The sequence below is a fragment of the Ochotona princeps genome, chromosome 21 (genome assembly GCF_030435755.1).
Source record: "Ochotona princeps isolate mOchPri1 chromosome 21, mOchPri1.hap1, whole genome shotgun sequence".
Classification (NCBI taxonomy): Eukaryota; Metazoa; Chordata; class Mammalia; order Lagomorpha; family Ochotonidae; genus Ochotona; species Ochotona princeps.
In genome coordinates, this window is record NC_080852.1 from 1,400,330 (window position 1) to 1,426,465 (window position 26,136).

The following is a 26,136-nucleotide window of genomic DNA, read 5'->3' on the forward strand; positions in this document are numbered from 1 at the left end:
ACAGCATCCAGGAGGGGCACAGTACTCCCAAAAGTGTTGATCACCATGATACATGATAAGCGAGCAAGCTTTCTCAGTTGAACATAAGGAAAATAATCCTTAGATGTGCACATGAGAAAAATCAAGTGACCTATAGAGGAACTCCAACCAAACTCACAGCTGACCTCTCAGAGGAAACACCAAATTGAGAAGATAATGGAGTGACAAATTTCAGATTCTAAAAGGGAAAGAATGTCAGCCCAGAATAACGTATCCTACAAAGCTCTCCTTTGTCTTTGAAAATGAAATAAAATTCTTCCTCAGTAAAGAAAAATTCCAAAAATTCAAATCCTCCAAACCTGCCCTACAGCTGATATTCAAATATGTTTTAGTGAAATACACTTTTTTTTTTTGTCAGTGCATGGAACCTTCTCCAGAATTGACCATATTATAGGCCACAAAACAAGCATCACAAAATTTTTAAAAATCAACATTACACCATGCATGTTTTCAGACCATTGTGTAGTGAGGCAAGAGACCAAGAAGCCAAAAACTTAGGAAAACTTGCAAACATATGGAGACTGAATAATATGTTATTTTTAAAATTTTTTTAATTTTTTAAAGATTTATTTTATTTTTATTACAAAGTCAGATATACTAAGAGGAGGAGAGATAGAGAGAAAGTGGAGCTGCCGGGATTAGAACCAGTGGCCATATGGGATCAAGGCGAGGACCTTAGCCACTAGGCCACACTGCCGAGCCCTGAATAATATGTTATTAAATGAGCAATGGGTTAGAGAGGAAATCAAAGGGGAAATAAAAAAAAAACCTGAAACAAGTGAAGGCATCAACATAACATATCAAAACATATGGGACACAATCAAAGCAATGGAAAAAGCAATGTTCATCTCAATGCTTCTGTTAAGAAACTAGAAAAGCATCAAGTAAATCTCTTAATCTTACAGTTGTTGGAAATAGAAAAGCAACAGCAAAGCAATGTCAAGATTACTAGGAATAAAGAAATAATCAAAATGAGGGAGGAAATAAACCAAGTATAGATCAAGAGAACTGTACATAACAGCAGTGAATAAAAGAGCTGGTTCTTTGAGAAACATCAACAAAATAGACTCCCCACTAGCGAAACTAACAAAAAAAAGGGGGAGAGAGAAAATATGCATTAATAGCATCAGAGAAGAGAAAGGAAACACAGTAACAGATATGTGAAATACACAGAGAAGTATTAGGAACTATTATAAGCAACTGTATGCAAACAAATCAGAAGACGCAGTAGAGATGAACAGATTCTTGAACACATACAAGCCACAAAAATTGAATCAAGAAGCAATCAACAATCTAAATAGACCTCCAATATGCACTGAGATTGAATCAGTAATTAAAGTCCTCCAACCAAGAATTTTCCTGTACCAGATGGCTTCACTGCTGAATTTTACCAAACTTTTAAAGAGGATATTACCCCAATCTTCCACAAACTTTTCAAAACAATAGAAAGAGAGGCAAATCTTCCAAACTTTTTATGAAGCCAATACCACATTAATACCAAAGCCAGATAGAGACGCAACAGAAAAAGTGAACTACAGACCAATACCCTTGATGAACACAGACAGTAATTCTCAACAAAATGCTAGCCAACAGGATGCAACAGTTCATCAGGCAGATCATTCTCACAGACCAGGTGGGATACATCCCAGGTGTGAAGCGATGGTTGCCCATTCACAAATTGATCTGATACATCACATCAATGGAATGAAAAACAAAACCACATGATCATCTCAATAGATGCAAAGAAGGTATTTGATAAAATGCAACACCTTGTCATGTTAAAAACGCTAAGAAGAGAGGCATAAAAGGAACATTCTACAATACAGTCAAAGCAATTTCTGAAAAACCCTAATACAAGCAGCATTCTAAATGAGGAAAGATTGGAAGCCTAACCACTAAAACCTGGAACAGGATTTTATCTGGATTTTAAAAATTTTCATCTGGATTTTAAAATTTTAACTAGATTTTAAAATCTGGAACTAGTGTAGTGGTGAACTGTCTCCACTACACTTCCATATAGTATTGGAAGTCCTTGCCAAAACTATTAGGCAAGAAAAGGTAGTTAAAGGATTCCAAATTTCAAATGAGGAACTGGAGTCACCTCTAGTTACACACAGCATAATTCTCTACATAGGAGAATCAAAATACTCAGTGAAGACACTATCGAAACTCATACAAGAGTATTGCATGGTACCAGAATACAAAATTAATGAAAACAAATAAAGGGCACTAGTATACAAAAATCTTCATTCCTAAGAAATTTTAAGGATCCCATATGGATGCCAGTTTTAATGCCGGCAGCCCTGCTTCCTTTCAGCTCCCAGCCTATGGCTATGGAATGCAATCGAGGGCAGCCCAAAGCTTTGGGACCCTGCACATGCATGAGTGACCTTGGGGAAACTCCTGCCTCCTAGTTTCAGATGGGCTCAGCTTCATTGCAGCCACTTGGGGAGTGAAAAATTGAATAGAACATTTTCCTCTCTGTCACTCTTCCTCTCTGTATGTCCACCTTTCCTATAAAAATTTTAAAATTTTAGAAAAAAAGAAATTGCAACTATAGTCCCCTTTAAAATAATGGAGATGAATCTTAAATACCTAGGAACTAAGTTACAAAATATGTAAAAGACCTCTATGATGTAAAGCATAAATCATTAAAAAAGGAAATAAAGAAATCTTTGGCAAAGGGAGAAACTTACCACGTTCCTTCACTGGCACAGTAAACATAATCAAAATTGCCATATTACCAAAAGCAACATACAAGTTTGATGCAATCCCAATCAAAATTCCAACAACATTCTTCTCAGAAACAGAAAAGATGATACAAAGGTTCATCTGGAATCACATGAGACCATGAATAGCCAAAGCTATCTGGAAGAATAAAAATCAACCTAGAGGAATCTCAGTTTCAGATCTCAAGACATACTACAGAGCAGCGGTCATCAAAATAGTCTGGTACTGGTACAGAAACAGAGAAGAAGATCAGTGGAACAGAACTGAAACCCCAGAAAGGAGCCCACACATGTAGGGCCAACTAATCTTTGACAAGACAACTGAAAATAGTCCAGGCAAAAATCCTGGTCTATTCAACAAATGCTGATGGGACAAGTGCATAACAGGTTGCAGAATAATAAAACATGACCCATACCTGTCACATTATGCAGAAATCAGCTCTAAATGGATTAAACAACTAAATCTATACCAAGTAACCATCAAACTATTAGGGGAAAACATAGGAAGCACTCTCCAAGAAATCGGAGCAGAGAAAGACTTCTTGGAAAAGATGCCAAAAGCACAGGTGAGTCATTACCTAACATCATCTAGCGGTTGTGAGAACCATCACAGGGAGAATGTTCAGTGCTGTATCAGGCCACAAAATAGGCAATTCACATGAGGGCTGAGACAGGCGACATGCTGTTCCTAGATAGGTTTTAGCAAACAGCAACATGGAGTGGAATTGGGGGAAGACTAGACTGAGCCAGGCTGCAACACATGCTGGTGGAAAATGAGTGGAGGCAAGCCATGGCAGTCAGGGGGATGTTGGTGCTGGACACATGATCCCTGGGCGCAGGAGATCCAGTGGGGCCCTGGTAGCCTTGTCTGGGCCCTTGGGCACAGTTGTGTGATAAGCCCAGTTTATAAGCCCCAGTGGCTGTATGTGTGGCGGTTTATGTTGCTTGGCCTGGATCCTTGGCTGTCCAGTTCAATGGGTCCTGGGTCTGCGAATCCTGTGAGTAGAAGGTGTGGCAGGCCTCAGATCACCTGGCTTGGATACTTTAAATGCCTGCATGGTGGTGCAAGCTCAGTGAGCGCTGAGGGTGGGGCTCCACTGGGGCAGGATTGACTGGCTCAATGTCTTGGTGCACTTGCAAGAACTGGTACTCCTCAGTTGAAAAGGAGTATTAGACAACTGGCCTGGCTCCACCTGGAGATGGTAGCCCACTGAGGCCTGGAAAGCACATCTGGACCATCCAAGAGAAAGGAGGAGAGAAGAGATTGAATAACTACCCCAGCCATACAATGACATCAAATATCTGGGAGAAAGGAGACTCCAAGGTCAACCATGACAGCCAATGAACATTGAAAGGGTTCCCTCCTGCTTGAATTGGTGAGATGGACATCGTTTCAGAACTATTGGAACCACCTAGACAGAAACTGCAGGGCCTGGTCTCCCAAGGATTAATTTCACAGTTTAGCTTGTTCTTCAAGGGGTAACATGATGCACAATCTTGGCCTGATACATTTAGTTCTTGGCTTAACCACAAGTTCCTGCTTCCCATTAATCAGGATGTCCCTGGGGATCTTAGGAGCTGCTAGAGCATTGTAAGAGTACTGGGAGGAACCAGAGAGTAAAAACAGCAGGCTAGACTTCAGCAAAGTGGCATTCTCTTTGCACGACTGGCCCAGTGTGTGCTGTCTTCTTTGTAACCCTAGTCCCTCTGCTCGAATTGGGGTATATGGCGATGTGGGCATTGTTGACAAGAAACCTTGCAGTGTGTGCCACATTGACAACCTGGTTTGGTATCAGGGGTCCAGTACCCATCCTTAAGTACTAGGATGTTTGGGAGACCTGGTGTAGCTTCTCTGAATATCTTTTAACTCTGACCTAAAACCGGAAGGAAAAATAGAAAATTTGGAAATGATCACACCAATTTCTCCTTAATGATCCAATACACGCACACAGGCATTGAGTGCAACTAAATCACACACACACACACACACACACACACACACTACACAGAAACCCAACTCATGAAAAAAAAAAATGATTAGGTCATACTCCCCCAGTCCCACCCACCTCTCAATGTTGGAGGTGGGTGGAGCCTAGGCCTGCCTTGTTCCCAAGGTATCCACTCCCAGTGTACTCACCAGGAAGGGTGAAGTCTCTTGAGTCTAGGCAGGCCAAGGCCCAGCTCACCCAGTGGTCATAGTGGCTGAACCTCAGGTCCCAAGCATGAAATCCAATCTGGCTCAGGTCCTCCCAAGAACAGCAAGTGTATGTGAGGATAGAGAAAGTATGTAGATTTCTATGAATACCAGTTGCTCACATTTAGGAGGTGCATACAGAAACTGGATCTCAAAGTCATTTTTTTTAATGTATCCTTTTAGAGACAGAGAAGTTTTATTTGCAAAGTGATCATGTGAGCAGTGGAAGAGGAGGGAAGGGGAAAGCACTTCTCAGAAAACTAGGTGGTGATGTGCTTCTTGAAATTGGAGACACCCAGTTAGTAACTTCAATGTTGTCCCAACCCTTGTTTTCTCCCAATTCCTGTGAATCCCATCCTTCCACCCTATTCCACACATTCCTAGTATGTAATTAGAAAAATCAAAGGATGTCAGGATGCTGTGAGAGACTTGGAATATTTTAAAACAGGAACTGCAAAAAATTCAGTAAATCTCACTGTTGCAGGAAACTCTCTGAGGAGTGTCCTAATGAGGACCTGAGCCACAAGCTGATAAGCAACAATAGCAGATGAGGGGGCTCATGAGCAATATGGTAGGAAGCATGTACATGTGTGGAACTTCATTCTGTAGTTTAAGTAAGATACTGATTACATGACACATTTTTAAAAAAGATTTATTTATTTTTATTACCAAGTCAGATTTACGGAGAGAAGAGACAGAGAGGAAGATCTCCCATCCGATGATTCACACCCCAAGTAAGCGCAAAGGCCAGCGCTATGCTGATCTGGAGCCAGGAGCTTGGAACCTCTTCTAGGTCTCCCACATGTGTGGAGGATCCCAAAGCATTGGCCCGTCCTTGACTGCTTTCCCAGGTCACAAGCAGGGAGCTGGATGGGAAGCAGGGCTGCCGGGATTAGAACCGTCACCCATAAGGGATTCTGGCACGTTCAAGGTGAGGACTTTAGCCACTAGGCCATGCCACAGGGCCCTATATGACACATTTTGCAAAAAAAAAAAAAAAATTGTCTCTCCTACCCTCAGTGCTCATCATTGTTGGTCTTGATAGGGCCTCGACTCTAAATAATAGGTAGTAGAAATGCTCTAGGTTGTCACACATGAGATGCAAGTCAACGGGCTTCACATTTCCCTCAACACTAGTCATGGGACCCACTCTTCAATATTTTTTTTTCTTTAAAAAGCAGAATTAGAGTGAGAAAGACAGAAGCAGGGAGATATCTTCCGTCCACTGGTTCATATTCCCAATGGCTCAATTGCAGTACCTAAGCTGTTGTGAAACCAAAGCCAAGAACAAAACCATGGTGGATTGGCTAGGATCTCATGCAGCTTACCTACTATGTAACAATGCTGGTCCTGGTGCTCACTCTTACGATTGAAAGACTTCAGGCACAGGTTGGCATCTAGGAGCTCATACAATGGCAAGAAACTTACTGTGAGAAGCCATGATACGTGAAATCAGTGTGAATATGAGCAGTAGTGGTGGCAGCTAACACATAAACTCCACATGAAAGAGGAACTCCAAGAATCTGATGTCAGACAATTGTTTTGTCTCTGAGGTATTCCTCCTAGAGTCTTGGTTGTTTTTTGACCAGCATTCCTCAAGATTCTTGAGGGCCATGACAATGGTGTAGGTTGGCTGCAGAACCACCAGAGAGAAACTGGTGAGGGATGCCCATTTATTGCAAAGATAATACAAGCATATATACAGTGGAAGGGGAAGGCAGAAGGGTGGTCTCAATAGTACTCCCACCCTACACTGTTATTGTAACTGGCCAGTAGGCATGCCTATCTCTCAGGACACTCTAATCAAGTCACCAGTTACATTCTGTAAGCAGGGTTGATACATTAGTGTTTTAGGTCATTTGCAGGTAGACCAAGATAAGCTAGCACCTGGGCTGAAAGCTATACCTTAGGGCATGATCATTATGTGTGACTGGTAAACAAGATGAGGGTTGCACTTAACTACTTAGAGTTGCTTATCAGGGACATTCTAGCACAGCTTTGCAGAGACAGAGAAATTGAGATACAGCCTACTGCTCTGTATGCCCAGTGAACAGGCAGACCAAGATGGAGTCTCTGTTAGCTGAGACCACTGCCAGGGCTTCACCTCAGAGACACAATGTGCCATGTGCCTATGACGTGGTGTATCAGATAAGCTGGCAGAGATGCAGGAGTGATCTCCCATACTTACTATTCAAGGAGAGACAGTGGCCAAATAGGATCCACACTTGGCCAGGTATAACAAGAAAATCTTGCCTCTGGAAAAGATTCATCCTTCAAATCTGGGTGTTTATCATTACAACTGCCACATGCATCATTTGATAACTGTGGTTCCAATACAGTTCTGTAATAGGATGAGGAATTTTGTGATTCTAAAAAAGATAAATGCATAAATGACAAATATGGTTTTTGAAACAAGTGTTACATACTGAGCATTTATTATTAACATTTAATCTGAAAACAGCATTCACATTTACCACCTCAAAACAAAGGGAGATCACAAATTGCATCTTAATTATTTTAGCAACAAATACCCTCTCTTCTGAAACAAAATGATACTGCTCATGTTTATTATTTAACACTTGCTGAGACTTTCAAAATGTTTCCACATCCGTTGCCCCTTTACAATATTTTGTATTTGCACTCTTGCTAATGGTTGCTTTTTCATTCACTTTGTAAGCTTCGACACACCATAACAGGTTTATGGTGGCCAGTCTTTTGATTGACATGCTTTTGTAGTTCTGAGGTCTGTGACTCTGCTAATGATTGACTTCAGAAAATGATTTTTTAGTCAGTGCTGTGTGTTTGACCATGTCTGTGAATATGCTACTTATTGAAGCATGTACGCTTTCCACTGTGCTGAAAAGGTTTGTGTATGATTTTTAACACACATGTAACACATTTCTGCTTTCTCACATGAATTTAGATGTTTAATAAAACTTGACTGCCTGCAACAGGATTTTCCATTCATTATGTTCATGCGGTTCTTATCATGTATGGATACTGTGATGTTGAATGAAACCTGTCTGGTAAGTAAAGGCTTGAAGATACGCACTACAATCTTAAGGTTTCTCCCCTGTGTGGACCCTCTGATGTATGATTAGGTGTGACTTCTGAGAAAAAGCTTTTCCGCACTGACTACATTCATAAGGTGTTTCTCCAGTGTGGACCCTCTGATGTCTAACGAGGTGTGGCTTACAAGGAAAGCCTTTTCCACACTCACTACATTCATAAGGCTTTTCCCCAGTGTGGATTCTCTGATGTATGATCATGCTTGACTTATGAAGAAAAGCTTTTCCACACTCACTACATTCATAAGGTTTTTGCCCTGTGTGGATTCTCTGATGGACCATTAGATTTGAATTCCAAGAAAAAGCTTTTCCACACTCACTACATTCATAAGGTTTCTCACCTGTGTGGATTCTCTGATGTGATCTAATGCTTGACTTATGAGAAAAAGCTTTTCCACACTCACTACATTCATAAGGTTTTTCCCCAGTGTGGATTCTCTGATGTATGATCATGCTTGACTGATCAGAAAAAGCTTTTCCACACTCACTACATTCATAAGGTTTCTCCCCAGTGTGGATTCTCTGATGTCTAATGAGGTGTGACTTATGATTAAAAGCTTTTCCACACTCACTACATACATAAGGTTTTTCACCAGTGTGGATTCTCTGATGTCTAATGAGGTTTGACTTATAAGGAAACCTTTTCCCACAGTCACTACATTCATAAGGTTTTTCCCCTGTGTATATTCTCTGATGTGATCTAATGGTTGACTTAGCAGAAAATCCTTTTCCACACTCACTACATTCATAAGGTTTTCCCCCAGTGTGGATTCTCTCATGTATGATTATTCTTGACTTATGAAGAAAAGCTTTTCCAAACTCAGTACATTCATAAAGCTTTTCCCCACTGTGGATTCTCTGATGTGCAATGAGGTGTTGCTTATAAGAAAAGCCTTTCCCACACTCCCTACATTCATAAGTTTTTTTCCCAGTGTGCAATCTGTGATGTGTATGCATGCTTGACTTCCAAGAAAAAGCTTTTCCACACTCCCTACATTCATAAGATTTCTCTCCTGTGTGGACTCTCTCATGTATGATTAGGCTTGATATATGAGGAAACTTTTTTTGACACTCCTTACATTCATAAGATTTTTTTGTGTGGAGTCTGTGTTGCCCATTTAGTGATACTTGCTGGTGAAAAGCTTTACTGTGCTCATTGCATTCATACGGATTCTCTGCACTTTGAAGGATCTGATCTCTAATGAGTTCTGACTTCTGGCACATGTTTTCTTTACATTCATTAGACAAATACAAATTTTCTCCTGTGTCAGTTCTCTGTTTGGTGGTAAGGCAAGATTTATAGTAGCCAACATGAATTGCTTCTCCCACACTGACAGGTTGCTGATTACATGGGTCTTTGGGATAAACTTGCTCACACATAAGGACTATCTTATTCCCACTGAAAGTTTTCTCATTTCCATTGTGTTCAAAGGACTGCTGACAAATCTGAATCTTGTCAAACTGACTGAGAATTTCCTCACTCTCGAGGTTGTTCTCAGGGACATTAGAGGCATGCTTCTTTTCAAATGGTATTTCATCAGGCTTCCTGTGGGAAAAGCAAATTTAAAATAAATTATGACATCATTTTCTCTCCATTCAAAAAGCACCAGATCTTAGAGCCCCTCCAGGGAGTAACTTTCCCCCTCCCTTCTTCCAAGTTCAACTGGTCAATTAAATTTAAAAATTTGGTCTACAAGTGTTTTTCATTATCTGTTTCTATACTATGTTAAAGGAAACAATCACTGAGCTTTCAAGGAAATATTTGGTTCAGTGAACAATATGGGAATTGAAAAAGAATTTTTGCTCTTATACAAGAGCTATGAGGCTGAAGGGAGCAAAGAGAAGATTCCAAGAGGTTTGTACCAAACCTCTGGAAATGACCCTTGGCACCTCATGCCTTTGCACAAAGAGGAACACAACCACACACTCACATACTCCCCAGCCACTGCCTAGCTCCAGCTAAAAATTCAGATGGACTGTACTTGGATAGGTTTTAGCAAACAGCAACATGGAGTGGAATTGGGGGAGATTAGACTGAGCCAGACTGCAACACATGCTGGTGGAAAATGAGTGGAGGCAAGCCATGGCAGTCAGGGGGATGTTGGTGCTGGACACATGATCCCTGGGCGCAGGAGATCCAGTGGGGCCCTGGTAGCCTTGTCTGGGCCCTTGGGCACAGTTGTGTGATAAGCCCAGTTTATAAGCCCCAGTGGCTGTATGTGTGGCAGTTTATGTTGCTTGGCCTGAATCCTTGGCTGTCCAGTTCAATGGGTCCTGGGTCTGCAAATCCTATGAGTAGAAGGTGTGGCAGGCCTCAGATCACCTGGCTTGGATACTTTAAATGCCTGCATGGTGGTGCTAGCTCAGTGAGCTCTGAGGGTGGGGCTCCACTGGGGCAGGATTGACTGGCTCAAGGTCTTGGTGCACTTGCAAGAACTGGTACTCCTCAGTTGAAAAGGAGTATTGGTGGTGGGCGCCAGCGGGGCGCCAGCGGCGGGGAGTGCTGCTTCAGTTCCTCTGAGGGATCCCCCTAGGTAAACCACCCCAGCACAACAACAGCATCTGGGATGCAAGCCAGCACAGCTTCTCACTACTGAATGCCTGTGGCCCCACAGAGGCGGGCGCCAGCGGCAAGAAGTGCAACTTCATTTCCTCTGAGGAATCCCTCTGGGCAAACCCCTCAGCACACCAGCATCTGATTTTCACATTAGGTAAGGATTGGGCAGCTCCACAACTGCAGGCCCTGAAACAGTGGCTAAGATACACATAGCTAGAGGCCCCGACGACCTGACACATACTCTCCCACAGGCCTGAGGGGTGCTAAGGGTCTTCTAAAATCTGCCCCAAAACTAGAGACAAGGAGCCCTGAAGCTACAAAGTGCTGCTACAAAGCTCTACCCCTGAAGACGCACACAGGACAAAAGGTCTAACCAACAGACCTTAGAGAAACCAAGCTACAGAGGGTTATTGACATTCAGGGGTTGATATAGCTATACCCCCTCACCAAACGTCTCCAATAGAACTCAAAGAAATTCTCCTTCGAAAGTAAACTAAAAGGAAGCAGCAAACTAACACCTACTCCAAACTATTACACAGAGACCAGAAGCTGTAGATAAACAAATCAGAGAAAACATCCCCGAAATCAACAAGAAACAATAACACAATGAGAAGAAACTTTAGAAAAGGTAATGATCCGGATGAGAGAGCCAATACCCCAACAAAAAAATACCAAAAGCCAATATCTATTTCGGAGACGCGAGATGAAGACATGGAAGCTCTACCAGACAAGGAATTTAAAAAAATAATGTTAAAAGCTGTCAGAGACAATGAGAATTGGGAAGATTTCAAGGAATTCAAGAACCACAGAGTTACAGAAATACAGCAAGTCAAAAACAAAATCCTTGACCTAGAGCACAAAGTTGAGAGCCTAACAGAATAAATACAGCAGAAGAGAGGATCTCTGAAACTGAAGATACACAAAATGAAAGTACCCAGCTCATTAAACAGCTAGAAACAAGCCTGAACAAAGCCAAAACGACTGTACAGGAGATGAAAGACAAGCAAAAAAATCTAATATCAGAATTATGGGACTTCCCGAAGGAGCAGAAAGAGAATTAGGAATGCAAACGGTGCTCAACGAAATTATACAGGAAAATTTCCAAAACACTTGAAACATGAACCCAGCCCAAATCCAGGATGGACAGAGAACTCCCAATAGATATGATCCAAACAGATCCTCACCCAGACACATTGTGCTCAAGTTCAACACCAACGAGGACAAGGAAAGAGTCCTGAGACAAGTACGAAGCAGAGAAAAGATCACATATAGGGGAAAACCAATCAGAATCACTGCTGACTTCTCTGAAGAGACCCTAAAAGCAAGGAGAGAATGGACAAAGATCTTCCAAATCCTGAAACAGAACAACTGTCAACCAAGATTAATGTACCCAGCAAAGATCTCATTTATATTCGAGAACAAAATCAGATACTTCCATAGCAAAGAGAAATTCGAAGAATATGCCAGCACAAAACCAACTCTTCAAAATCTCCTTAGAAACGTGCTAAATCCAGAAAAACCAGGGGCAAACCACAAGCAAAGATAGCAAACAGGAAGATCTCCCCACTAAAGTCCACACAAGGAGGGATAATTACACAGACACCAACACCCACAAAGACACATATGCATGGCAGGGCAAAAATCGCAGCCTCTAAATATTGACTGTTAACACAAATTGTCTAAACTCACCAATCAAAAGGCACAGATTAATGGAATGGATCATCAAACAAGATCCAACTATCTGTTGCCTACAAGAGACACATCTAACTAGAAAAGCCTCTAACAAATTTAAAGTGAAGGGATGGAAAAAGATATTTCATGCCAATGGACAAGAAAAAAAGGCTGGGGTAGCTGTCGTAATTTCAGATGATACAGGCTTCAAGCTTACAGACATCAAAAAGGACAGAGAAGGACATTATATATTGGTGAAAGGATTGATCCATCAGGAAGCAATTAACATTGTGAACATATGTGCACTAAATCCCAACGCGCCTAGCTACATGCAGCAATTACTTACAGACTTAAGGGGAGACGTAGATATGCACACAATAGTAGTGGGTGATCTTAACACCCCACTAACAACAATAGACAGATCAACAAAACAAAAACTCAACAAAGAAACAACAGAGCTCATACAAACAATAGAACAACTGGACTTGGTTGACATTTATAGAACTTTTTATGCTAAGGCCACAGATTATACATTTTTTTTCAGCAGTGAATGGCACCTTCTCCAGGATCGACCACATGATAGGACACAAAGCAAATCTAAGTAACTTCAAAAAGATAGGAATCATACCATGTACCCTCTCAGACCACCACGGAATGAAGCTGGAAATCAGCAATTCAAAATGCCCAAGGAAATACAGAAACTCTTGGAGGTTGAACAATATGCTATTAAATCAACAATGGGTCAGAGAAGAAATTAAAGATGAGATCAAAAAATTTATGGAAACCAATGAAAACTCTGACACAACATTCCAAAACTTGTGGGACACTGCCAAAGCAGTGCTACGGGGTAAATTCATCGCAATTGGAGCTCATGTCAAGGCCCAAGAGAGGCACCAAATACAGGAACTAACCACACACCTCCAGGAATTGGAAAAGCAGCAGCAGATGAGCCCCACACACAACAGGAAACAAGAAATCATCAAAACAAGGGAGGAAATCAACCAGATAGAAATAAAAAAAACCATACACAAAGTCAATTAATCAAAAAGCTGGTTTTTTGAAAAGATAAACAAAATAGACACCCCGCTGGCCCGTCTGACAAAGAAAAAACAAGAGAAGGCAAGAATTACCAGCATCAAAGATGAAAAAGGCAACATAACAACAGACATTGCAACCATTCAGAACATAATTAGAAATTACTACAAAGCACTGTACTCCAACAAATCAGAAGACCACCAAGAAATGGAAAAGTTCTTAGATTTATATAACCTGCCAAAACTTAGCCCAGAGGCAACAAACGAACTGAACAAATCCATAACTGAAGCAGAGATTGAATCAGCGATTAAAGACCTCCCAACAAAGAAAAGCCCAGGCCCAGGTGGCTTCACTACAGAATTCTACAAAACATTCCAAACAGAACTGACCCCAATCCTCTACAAACTCTTCAAAACAATAGAAAAGGAAGCAACCCTTCCAAACTCATTCTATGAAGCCAACATTACCTTAATCCCAAAACCGGACAGAGAACCAACAGAGAAGGAAAACTACAGACCTATCTCTCTGCTGAACATTGATGCTAAGATTCTCAACAAAATCCTAGCCAACAGAATTCAAGAAAACATCAGAGAGATCATTCATCCAGATCAAGTAGGATCCATCCCTGGATGCAAGGATGGTTCAACATTCGCAAATCCATAAATCTGATACACCACATCCAAAAACTGAAAAACAAGAATCACATGATAGTATCAATAGATGCGGAAAAAGTCTTCGACAAAATCCAACACAACTTTCTGCTAAAAACCCTAACCAAGGTAGGCATAGATAGAAAAATCCACAACATAATCAAAGCAATATATGAAAAACCCAATGCCAGCATCATACTGAATGGAGAAAAACTGGAACCCTTCCCACTGAGATCTGGAACAAGACAGGGATGTCCACTTTCTCCACTGCTATTCAACATAGTCCTAGAGGTACTTGCTGAGGCCATAAAACAAGAGAAAGAAATCAGAGGAATCCAAATAGAAAACGAAGAAGTACAAAATTAATGAACAAAAATCAACAGCCATAGTGTATGCAAACAGTCCCAAGATGGAAAAAGACCTAACCAGCAAGATACCATTCAAAATTACAGAGAAAAGTATGAAGTATCTGGGAATAAATCTAACCAAAAATGTAGGAGACCTATTTGAGGAAAACTACAAACTACTTAAAAAACAAATTGAACAAGACCTCAAAAGATGGAGTAACATGCCATGCTCCTGGATAGGTAAATTCAATATCATTAAAATGTCTATATTGCCAAAGGCAATATAAACATTCAACGCAATCCCCATCAAATTGCCCAAAACATTCTTCATGGAACTGGAAATAATGATTCAAAGGTTCATCTGGAAACACAAAAATCCACGAATAGCAAGAACCATCCTGAAGAACAGGAAGTTGGCAGTGGGAATCACAGTTCCAGACCTCTGGACATACTATAGGGCAGTGGTTATCAAAACAGTCTGGTGGGCCCAGCAGCGTGGCCTAGCAGCTTAAGTCCTCACTTTGAATGCCCCGGGATCCCACATGGGTGCCGGTTCTAATCCCGGCAGCTCCACTCCCATCCAGCTCCCTGCTTGTGGCCTGGCAAGGCAGTCGAGGACGGCCCAAAGCTTTTGACCTTGCAACCGCGTGGGAGACCTGGAAGAGGTTCCTGGTTCCTGGCATTGGATTGGTGCACACCGGCCCGTTGTGGCTCACTTGGGGAGTGTAACATCGGATGGAAGATCTTCCGCTCTCTCTCCTCCTCTCTGTGTATCGGCTTTCCAATAATAATAAAATCTTACAAAGAACAAAACAAAGCAAAACAAAAAAAACCAGCCTGGTACTGACACAAAGATAGAGAAGAAGATCAATGGAGCAGAATAGAAACAAAGGAAGGAACCCACATAGATACAGCTAAATAATCTTTGACAAAAAGAAAAACGATAATCCAGGCAAATGGGAAGGTCTGTTCAATAAATGCTGTCAGATAACTGGTTGATAGCCTGCAGAAACAAAAAGATAGACCCACATCTTTCACCATACACTAAGATCAAATCTAAATGGATAAAAGATCTAAACCTACATCCAGAAACTTTCAAACGTTTGCAAGAAAATGTTGGAAATACTCTGCAAGATCTAGGGGTAGGTCCCAACTTCCTAAAAAGGACACCAAAAGCAAAAGCAATCAAGAACAGAATAAACAAATCGGACCTCATCAGACTAAGAAGCTTCTGCACAGCAAGGGAAACAATCAACAAAGTAAAAAGGCAACCCACAGAATGGGAGAAGATCTTTGCGCACTACGTAGGTGATAGAGGGCTAATCTGCAGAATACACAAAGAACTACAAAACAGCCAAAATACCAAAACAAACAAGCCACTCAAGAAATGGGCACAGAAAATGGGTAGACATTTCACAAAGGAACAAACCCAAATGGCAAATAAACATATGAAAAAATGCTCAAGTTCCCTGGCAATAAGGGAAATCCAAATTAAAACATCAATGAGGTACCACCTGATGCCAGTGAGAGTGGCCCACATGAAGAAATACACCAACAACACTTGTTGGCGAGGATGTGGGGGAAAGGGAACCCTACTCCACTGCTGGTGGGGCTGCAGGTTGGCACAGCCTCTATGGAAATCAGTATGGAGAACATTCAAACAACTGAAAATATGCATACCATATGATCCAGCAATAGCACTCCTAGGAATATATCCAGAACACCTGTTTTATGAGAAACCAACATGCATCCCTATGTTCATAGCAGCACAACCAGTAATTGCCAAAACATGGAAGCAACCAAAGTGCCCATCAACAGAAGACTTGATAAGAAAGCTATGGTTCATCTACTCCATGGAATGCTACTCAGCTATTAAAAAAAATAAAATGCAGCTCTTTGTTGCCAAATGGGCCAAACTGAAAACCATAATGCTAAGGGAAATGAGCCAATCCCAGAAGGTTAGATACCATACGCTTGCCTTAAGAGGATATGATGTTATGTAAAACATGTTATTTTATGAATATTATGTTATATGTTATGCATAAACTAAAATTGAAATGTCAATGAGGTGGTCACACACGGTGGTTAAGAACCCGCATTTATTTTTAACATATTGGTTACTCATTGCTATGTCAATTAATTCCATAATGATGTAAATTTTTGTGGATGGTATATTGGAAGGGTCTCCCTAAGAAGCCATTGAACTAGGCTGGACATTAAGATGCTGGACTCTATGGTTGGTATATGCTTGCAGGGAGGGAATCTCAACTGAACTTAACCTGTGGTCATGTAACAGAATGGAGTAATCCACCATGGAGGAGGGTGTGGAGAGCGGTGGGGGAAATCCCAGTACCTATGAAACTAATACAATGTAATTAATGAATAATAAAAAAAAGAAAAAAGAAAATCAAGAGTGTTAAGTCCTTACAGGCAGCAGGAACCTATGCTTAGGGTTGTCCTCCCACATTGACCAAATGCTAATCAAGGATGCTAAGTCCTTAGATGTAGTGGAAATCTATTCTTTCCCTCTTTCACTAATCTTTAGGTCCCTCCTTCTGTGATGCACTTCCTCCATTAACCGTTTCAAGAGTAAGTTGGACAATAAGATGCTGGACTCTATGTTTGGTATATGCTTGCAATGGGGGATTCTCAACTGAACTTGAACTATGGTTATGCAACAAGTTGGAGGAATCCACCATGGTGGGAAGGTTTGGGGAGGGGTGGGGAGAATCCAAGTACCTATGAAACTGTGTCACATAATAAAGGTAATTAATGAATTAATAAAAAAAGAGTAAGTTCTAGAATCAGGATTGTAATAGAATGTGCTACTGATTGACATGTACCATCTATTGAGAACTTCTTGACAACAGGATTAGTGTGGCTGATATCCTGCCTCAAGGGGAAACAATTGGCAGAAGTATCCTTAGGAATGTCTGCTTGACCAGGTGTGAAAAGTAGGTGCCAGAGTTTGTGAAGACTTCTGTACAAAATAAAGAGGACAGCTTTCTCACACTGTCCATTATGATCCTGAAACTGTAGTGGTCCATTTATTTTCTATGCCTACTCCAAGCACCCTTCTTAAGTTCTGAACTTCACTTGAGCTGGACTCTGGCAGAGGGCAGAGAGCTGGATGTTCAGTGGGGCTTCCAGGGCACAAAGCAGTGTTCATATATGTTCCCAGTGCTTACAAGGTGAGGGCCAGCCACTAAGCTACCATGCCATTCCCTCGGGTTTGATCTCTAGAAATGACTTATGTGGGCCTTCAATGACCTCCTCTATACTTCATACATGGGTTGAGCAAAAGCCAGTTTCTTCAACTTTGTCACTCATGAGGCTTCCTACCTCTGACAGCTGAACAGCCATAGAATGGTCAGTGTACATTGGAAGCTGTGTAGTAGCAGCTATTTCCTTGCTAGTTGAGAGACAACCAATGGGAAGTGTCTTATCCACAGGTTCCTGTCCAGACAAGGAATGCTCAGGGCACACTTAAAAATCTGAGACCCTTCTGAAAAATTTTGCTGTCTCCATTTAACAGGCAAATCATCTTCTGGCTCTATCCCAAGAAATGCTATTTGATTCCCTCTGCTTTTGTATTCATCTGGTCACTTTGCAAATAAAACTTCTGTCTGCAAATGAAAAAAGAAATAGAAAGAAAGAAACTCTATAAGTCTCATTTTTGCAAATTTCCCTTTCATATTGTGTTTCAACTATGGCCAGAGCTAATGCTAAGCATCTTTGTGGCAATGCAGCTCTGTTTTCAGTTATTCTATAATTTTTGTGATTACAACTTGCCTGAAGATTATCTCTTGACCGTTTTGATTAGCTCCAAGCTGCTCATTCTTTCCATGGGGATCTGAAATGAGGAAAAGAGTAACCATATCTATGAATCACATCTAAATGTTTCTTTTCAAAATTTCCAGTAAACCCAATGAGATTTGTTGCCATTCTAGATACAGCACATTTTAATATTAGTGAAATGTGGACATTTATGAGCAGTATTAAATAGGCATTACATCTCACCTATTAATGCCTTAACTTAATACCCATTTTCTTAAATAAAAATTTCAATTAGCTGAGATTGCGTATTTAACTTAAAGCAGGATATGACAGAAAATATGGAATAAAAATTCAAAATAAGGCTTGGGGTATCTTACATCCTATCTTAGCTCTAGTTCGTCTTTTCCTGGCTACTCTGCTTTAAAAACAACTTCCTGAAAATGTATCCTGGGAAGTGGCAGATGTGATTCAAATGTTTGAGATCATGAAAAACCCATATATAGTTCCAGATTTATGGTGGCAGGCTGGCAAATTGCTAGAATAAACCTGTACATGGAGACTATACAATGCTTGTGTCTCACCAGCTGTCCTTCTGGAAGAAACTCAAAGCAAAACTCAAATATAATTCCACTCAACATTTACTGAGCTATGTATCAATTCCCCTGTCCATTATGTGCTGACCTGGAAGTCTCTGCATGACAGATTTCTCCACTGTCCATGGTACTGATTCTTGCTCCAACTTGAAGACCACATCAGGCTTTGTCATTGAGTACCCTGTTCATGGAGAATGATGCAGATTTTTTGAAATCACCATTAGTCCACCCAACTAATGCATTTTATAAACTGTTCTTTCATTAGCAAACTATACAGAAGTGTTCTGCTTAGGCATGACAGAACTTCACTCACCCAAGGACAGCAGATTGTTATAGGTCTCAAGCATCACCTCCTTGTACAGGGTCCTCTGCGTATTGTCCATTGTCTGCCATTCTTCCTGGGTAAAGTCCACAGCCACATCTTCAAAGGACACCAACACCTGTAACAGCACATGTCTCCTCAGCTCTGGATCATTAAATAGAAACACTGACAGTGCATTCTCTGTATATTAAATTTGCAACTTCTATGGACACAGTTCAATTTATAATTCATACAGCATCATAGAGTAACAGTTAAATGAAAATATCTTGTGCTATATTACTTTTTCAAGTCCAATGCTACAACAAAATAATCCTTATTCTATTAAAGATTGTTTCCTGTAAAGATTCTATCATTAGATTCAATCTAATTAACTGTTGAAGGCATTGCTAGAATAGCTCTCCAAGTGGAAGATACCACTGTTATTACCACTGTTTTTCTTTTTTTTAATTTATTTATTAATTACATTGTATTATGTGACAAAATTTTATAGGTACTGGGATTCTCCCCATCCCTCCCCAAGCCCTCCCCCCATGCTGGACTCCTCCACCCTGCTGCATAACCACAGCTCAAGTTCAGTTGAGATTTCCTCATTGCAAGCATATACCAAACATAGAGTCCAGCATCTTATTGTCTAAGTTCAACGGCTTCTTAGGGAGACCTGCTCTGGCCCGAAGGCAGAGCCAACAGAGTATCCTCCCAATTAATTAAAAGCTCCAACATACCATCAGCAACAATTTATAACGTTATGTAATTTTTGACGTAGTATTGAGTAACTACTGTGCTAAAAATAAATGCGATTACTTAACCACATCCTGTGACTACCTCATTGACACTTCAATTTTAGTTTATATAGAAAGGGTTCTATACATTTTAAATAGCTATAGATTACATCCAGCTGTCTTGTGTCTATTCTCATTACAATATTCGGCCTTTTACAGCATTGAAGCATATTATTGCTGAACCTGGCTTTTTTTCTGGGTAGTCTAGACTGGCTTATAACTCCAATAAGACATATGTCAACAGTTTAGGTGCAGAACAGGTTTAGGAGGGATGTGCAGAGAAATCCTCAATACCCTAGTGATGAGCAACTAATATTTCACATCTTCAGCTCACCTTCGAGGGTGATGGAAGATTTCTCCTCTCCTCCACCCCCTTGCGGAATGACATAAGGTATTAAAAGTATATTAGGTTTTACAATTCTTTGATGTAGATCATAAGCAGTCTGACTCACAATTATTGCTGGTTTGTTGGTTGCTTCACAATATCTTATTGCTTGTGAGATAGGCTGCTTGAGGTTGAGATAATATTACATTTTACAGGTACTGTTTTTCATATTGACATTATTTCATCTTAAATTAAGGCAAACATGTGGTATCTAACCTTCTGGGATTGGCTCATTTCCCTTAGCATTATGGTTTCCCTTGGGCTCATTGGTCACAAACAACTGCATTTTATTTTTTTCAATAGCTAAGTAGCATTCCAAGGAGTAGATGAACCATAGCTTTCTTATCAAGTCTTCTGTTGATGGGCATTTTGGTTGCTTCCATGTTTTGGCAATTACTGATTGTGCTGCTATGAACATAGGGATGCAACTGTGTCACATAATACAATGTAATTACTGAAGTTAAATAATAAATAATTAAAAAAAAAAAAAACAGGTGTTCTGGATATATTCCTAGGAGTGCTATTGCTGGATCATATGGTATGCATATTTTCAGTTGTTTGAATGTTCTCCATACTGATTTCCATAGAGGCTGTACCAACCTGCAGCCCCACCAGCAGTGGAGTAGGGTTCCCTTTCCCCCACATCCTCGCCAACAAGTGTTGTTGGTGTATTTCTTCATGTGGGCCACTCTCACTGGCATCAGGTGGTACCTCATTGATGTTTTAATTTGGATTTCCCTTATTGCCAGGGAACTTGAGCATTTTTTCATATGTTTATTTGCCATTTGGGTTTGTTCCTTTGTGAAATGTCTACCCATTTTCTGTGCCCATTTCTTGAGTGGCTTGTTTGTTTTGGTATTTTGGCTGTTTTGTAGTTCTTTGTGTATTCTGCAGATTAGCCCTCTATCACCTACGTAGTGCGCAAAGATCTTCTCCCATTCTGTGGGTTGCCTTTTTACTTTGTTGATTGTTTCCCTTGCTGTGCAGAAGCTTCTTAGTCTGATGAGGTCCGATTTGTTTATTCTGTTCTTGATTGCTTTTGCTTTTGGTGTCCTTTTTAGGAAGTTGGGACCTACCCCTAGATCTTGCAGAGTATTTCCAACATTTTCTTGCAAACGTTTGAAAGTTTCTGGATGTAGGCTTAGATCTTTTATCCATTTAGATTTGATCTTAGTGTATGGTGAAAGATGTGGGTCTATCTTTTTGTTTCTGCAAGTTATCAACCAGTTATCCTGCAGCATTTATTGTAGAGACATTCCCATTTGTATGGGTTGTTGTCTGTTTTTTTGTCAAAGATTATTTAGCTGTATCTATGTGGGTTCCTTCCTTTGTTTCTATTCTGCTCCATTGATTCTCCTCTCTGTCTTTGTGCCAGTACCAGGCTGTTTTGATAACCATCGCTCTGTAGTATGTCCAGAGGTCCGGGACAGTGATTCCCCCTGTTAACTTCCCAACCTTGAGGATGGTTCTAGCTTTTGGTGACTTTTTGTGGGTGGTCCTCGCTCCTTCCTCTGACTCATTTCTTTTCCTGTGGCCTCGCCCCATATCTATGTGATCTGATATTGCTGGCTTCTAATCCTTGACCTCTGCAGTCACCTTGTGGCTGACCTGAGGTCTTGCTGACCTAGATTTTTTTTTCCTTCTTTGTGGTGCCTGGGTTCCCCTCCCCCTACTTCTTCAGTATGCTACTCTACATAACAGAATATCATATTTGTATATCTGTATTTAGAATATTTCACTCATTAACATCTTGGCCTCTAGTTACACTCATTTTGATATAATACACAGAATTTTGTTTCTGCAGCTGAATAACAGCCTGTTGTACACAGAGACTACTTTTTCCTTATTCAATTATCTGATGACGGACGCCTCAATTCATTCAATATCTTGTGTATTATGAATAGCGCTGTTAGAAAAAAGATGGTATCTCTTTTCAGAATGTGTTCATAACTTTCAGAAAATACAACTAGTAGTGAGATTGCTCAAACTTACAGTAATCTTACTTAAATTAAATCTTTTTGATTTTATTTGAACTTTATTTTATTTATTCTTTTTTAAAAAAGATTTATTTCTTTTTATTGCAAAGTCAGATATAAAGAGACAAAGACGAACAGAGAGGAAGTTATTCCACCCAATGAATAACTCAACAGCTCAACAGCTGATTCTGCGCCAATCCTAAGACAGGAGCCAGGAGCTCTTAAGGGTCACCTATGCAGGTGCAAGGTCCCAAGGCTATGCACAATCCAGAATTGTTTTCCCAGGGTACAGGCAGATAGCTGGATGGGACACAGGGATGCTGGGATTAGAACCAGTGTCCATATGGGATCCCAGCACATTCAAAGCAGTTTACCTGCTAGGCTACCATACTGGGCCCAGCAATCTTATCTTTAAACATTTAAGAAATTTTATGCTATTTTCGCGTGCTGATTTAATCTATAACTCCATCAACATTGCATAAATGTTCTCATTTTTTACTTCCTCACCAGTATTTGTTACCTTTTCTTCCAAATAATAATAGCCATTCTGACAGGGTGGAGATGTCTCATTGTGATTTTGACTTACATTTCCCAATTGGTTACATTTTGAGAACTACCTACTGAGGTCCTTTGATCAGTTCTTTTACAAACAGAGGATGTTTTTTGTTGCTAAGGTTACATGGAGCTTGAAAGATAAAAGTTGCCAATATGAACAACAAATGGAACTTCCCGTATCCTGATACTTGACAAATTATGACAACTGATACAGAGGGACCAGAGTTGTGGCCTAGAGGCTAAGTTCTTGCCTTGATAACACTAGGATCCCATATGGGCACCAGTTCTAATCAACACAGCTCCACTTCTCTTCCATCTCCCAGCTTGTGGCATGAGAAAGCAGTCGAGCACAGCCCAAGCTTTGGAAACCTGTATCCACATGGAAGACCTGGAAGAATCTGCTGGTTCCTGGCATTGTATTGGTGCAGCCCCGACCATTTCTGTCACTTTGGGAATGAATCATTGTATGGAAGATCTTCCTCACTGTCTCTTCACTTCTCTTTATATCTGACTTTGCAATAAAAATAAAACAAAAAAAAAGAGTGGTAGAGAAACACTTATAATCCATAAAGCTCACAATACAAGTACAATTTCTCTAGAAGAAAACAAAAACCAAAAAACCTAATATTTCCTAATGAAATATGACTTCTACTTAGATTTGGGATTTTTTTGTTTCCCTGTTTTTGAAAGATTTATTTATTTTTAAGCAAGAGAAATAGAAATTGGAAAAGGGGCCTGACACAATAGCCTAGGGGTGAAAGCTCTCACATTGCATGCACTAGGATGCCATAGAGGTGCCGGTGTGTGTTCTGGCTAATCTACTTCCTATCCAGCACCCTGCCTTTAATGTGGGAAAGTGGTGAAGAACAGCTAAAAGCCTTGGGACCCTGAACCTGTGCGCTAGGTCAAGAAGAAACTCCAGGCTTCTCATCGGCCCAGCTCCTTCCATTGCAACTCTTTCAGAGTGAGAGCAGATGGAGAATCGTTGTATGTCCTTCTTTTTGTATATCTTCCTTTCAAAAAATTCACATATATGTGAATTTTCTATGTTTATTGTGGATTATGACTACATATGTGATCAGGGTGGGAAGGTTCAAGGCTTAGGGAAAAGTTGAGGTGATCATTTCTTCCAAATTTTCTTTTTCTTCTTCCTATGGAACTGGTTCATATGCTGATTGTTCATTCCCCATCTAGCTCCCTGCTTGTGGTATTGGGAGGCAGTACAAGGAGGCCAAAAGATATGGGACTGGGTTTAAGCATTTTTACACCAAGAGTAAACATAGTTGCGACACTGAAAAAGTTATTAAGGTCAACGCATGGTAGAGTTGCAGGAAAATCTTTGTTTAATTTCTGCATCAGTCACAAATTAAATAAGCAAGTATTACAGTATAAGTATGACTGTCAACTCAAATGTTACCTGGTGGGCATGCCTAACAGCCTACCTGCCTATGATCTGAGGCATGGCTAAAAGCCGTGTTTTCAGTACTTGACCTGTGACTGGATTGGAGTTTCCAAATAGACATGCCTTCTAGTCAATTACAGTGTTCTTGTTGTGTGGGAGGGCTGTCTGGGACTGCCCTTCTATCACCCTCTTTCCAACTGCATATTAGTAATGCTCACTTAACAATAAAGATTAATGAAGAAATGAATAAAACCTGTATTCAGCAATACTCAAGATAAAGGAAACATTCATTGTTCTTAAAAAGATAACAAAATCAATAAAACTTTTACTAGATTAATCAAAAAGTAAGCTCCAGTATATAACATCAAAAAGAAGAGGGACATATTACAATTGGTATCACAGTAGAGGAGTGGATCAGGGCTGTCTGGACAAAGTGGTTCTGTCACTACTTGTGAGACGAAAGTCAGAGCTGCTGCTTTTTTTTCTCTCTTTTTTTAAATAAACATTTCTTTACTTTTATTGAAAAGCATGATATATATGGAGGAGAGGCAGAGAGGATGATTTTCCATCTACTGCTTCACTTCCCAAGTGGCCACAATGGCTTGTGCTGAGCAGATTTGAAGCCAGGAACCCAGAGCTTCTTCCGGGTCTCCCACACAGGTGCAAGGCCCCATGTGTTTGGGCCATCCTCCACTGCTTTCCCATGCCACAATCAGGGAGCTGGATGAGAAGTGGGGCTGCCAGGATTAGAACCAGCACTGAAACAGAATCCCAACATAGGCAAGGCATGGACTTTATCCACTAGGTTATCATGCCAGGCCCAGCTGCTTTATTTCTGATCCAACTCCCTTCTAGTGCCCGTGTGAATGCAGAGGATGTCCCAAGTGCTTGACCCCCTGTACTGATCTGGGAGAACTGGAAAGAAGCTTCAATCTGGTCCTCCTTTAACCACCATGGTCACTTGGAAAGGGATAAAACAGAAGGAAGATCTCTCTAACTCTCCCTCTTTCTCGATAGTTTTGCCTTATATATCAATTAAATAATTTTTAAATATTTTTTAAAAGATATTTTATTGCAACATCAGATATACAGAGAGGAGAAGAGACAGTGAGGAGGATAAAGATGTTCCATCCAATGATTCATTCCCAAAGTGACAGCAACGGCTAGAGCTGCATCGATCTGGAGCCAGGAATCAGGAACTTCCTCCAGGTTTCCCACACGGGTGCAGGTTTCCTAAGCTTTGGGCCATCCTTGACTGCTTTCTCAGGCCACAAGCAGGGAGCTGGATGGATCAAGGGGCCAACAAGATTAGAACGGGTGCCCATATGGGATCCCAGTGTGTTCAAGGTGAGGACTTTAGCTGCTTGTCCACAGCACCAGATCTGATAAAATAATTCTTTACTTGAAAAAAAAAAAAAAAGGATGTGCAATGGATCACTAAGGACTATCAACTGTAGTTATAAACAAATAAATCATAAAAATGCTTAATTTATGGATACTTAACATTAAGCTACAAACTGAATGAGAAAGACTTCAAAAAAAACTTGACAGTACTAACAGGCAGTTAACAGTGAATCAGGAATATATCTCTTCAAACCAAAGGTCAACACTAGGTGTCTTCACGGCTAGATTCTACCAAATTAGCACCAAATTTTCTAGAATTATGGTAAAAAACTAAAATGAAAAACCATTCCAAAATTATGCTGAGTGTAACAACATTTGGATTCCTAAACTAGACTGAATCAGCAGTAGGAAGATCTTCAACTGTGACAGACTGTTTAAAATAGGATAAAAAAAAGATGGAATTGCTCAGTAAAAATGCAATCTCCATTCCTGTACAATTAGTTCTGTATATATTTACTTAACACTTCTTCTGAAATAATTGCTCATAGTCCAGAAATCTAGCTTAAAATCATTAAAAGGTCATAGACCAATACACCTGATAAAATAGATGTAAAATTCTTATCATAGGGCCCAGGGCGGTGGCCTGTGGCTAACATCCTCATCTTGCATGCGCTGGGATCCCATGTGGTCACCGGTTCTAACCCCAGCAGCCA

At 40.5% G+C, this 26,136-nt stretch overlaps 1 protein-coding gene across 1 annotated transcript in view; it reads right to left on the reverse strand.

Moving 5' to 3' along the window:
* The window catches only part of LOC131482840 (zinc finger protein 850-like), a gene marked incomplete at its 5' end in the record, with an annotated part of 447,409 nt that overhangs the window by 302,649 nt on the left and 118,624 nt on the right, over window positions 1-26,136 (reverse strand). Inside the window, one exon of the mRNA XM_058678706.1 lies at window positions 8,099-9,072. Coding sequence (XP_058534689.1) covers window positions 8,099-9,072 — 974 coding nt within the window. The remainder of the gene's footprint in view (window positions 1-8,098; window positions 9,073-26,136) is intronic.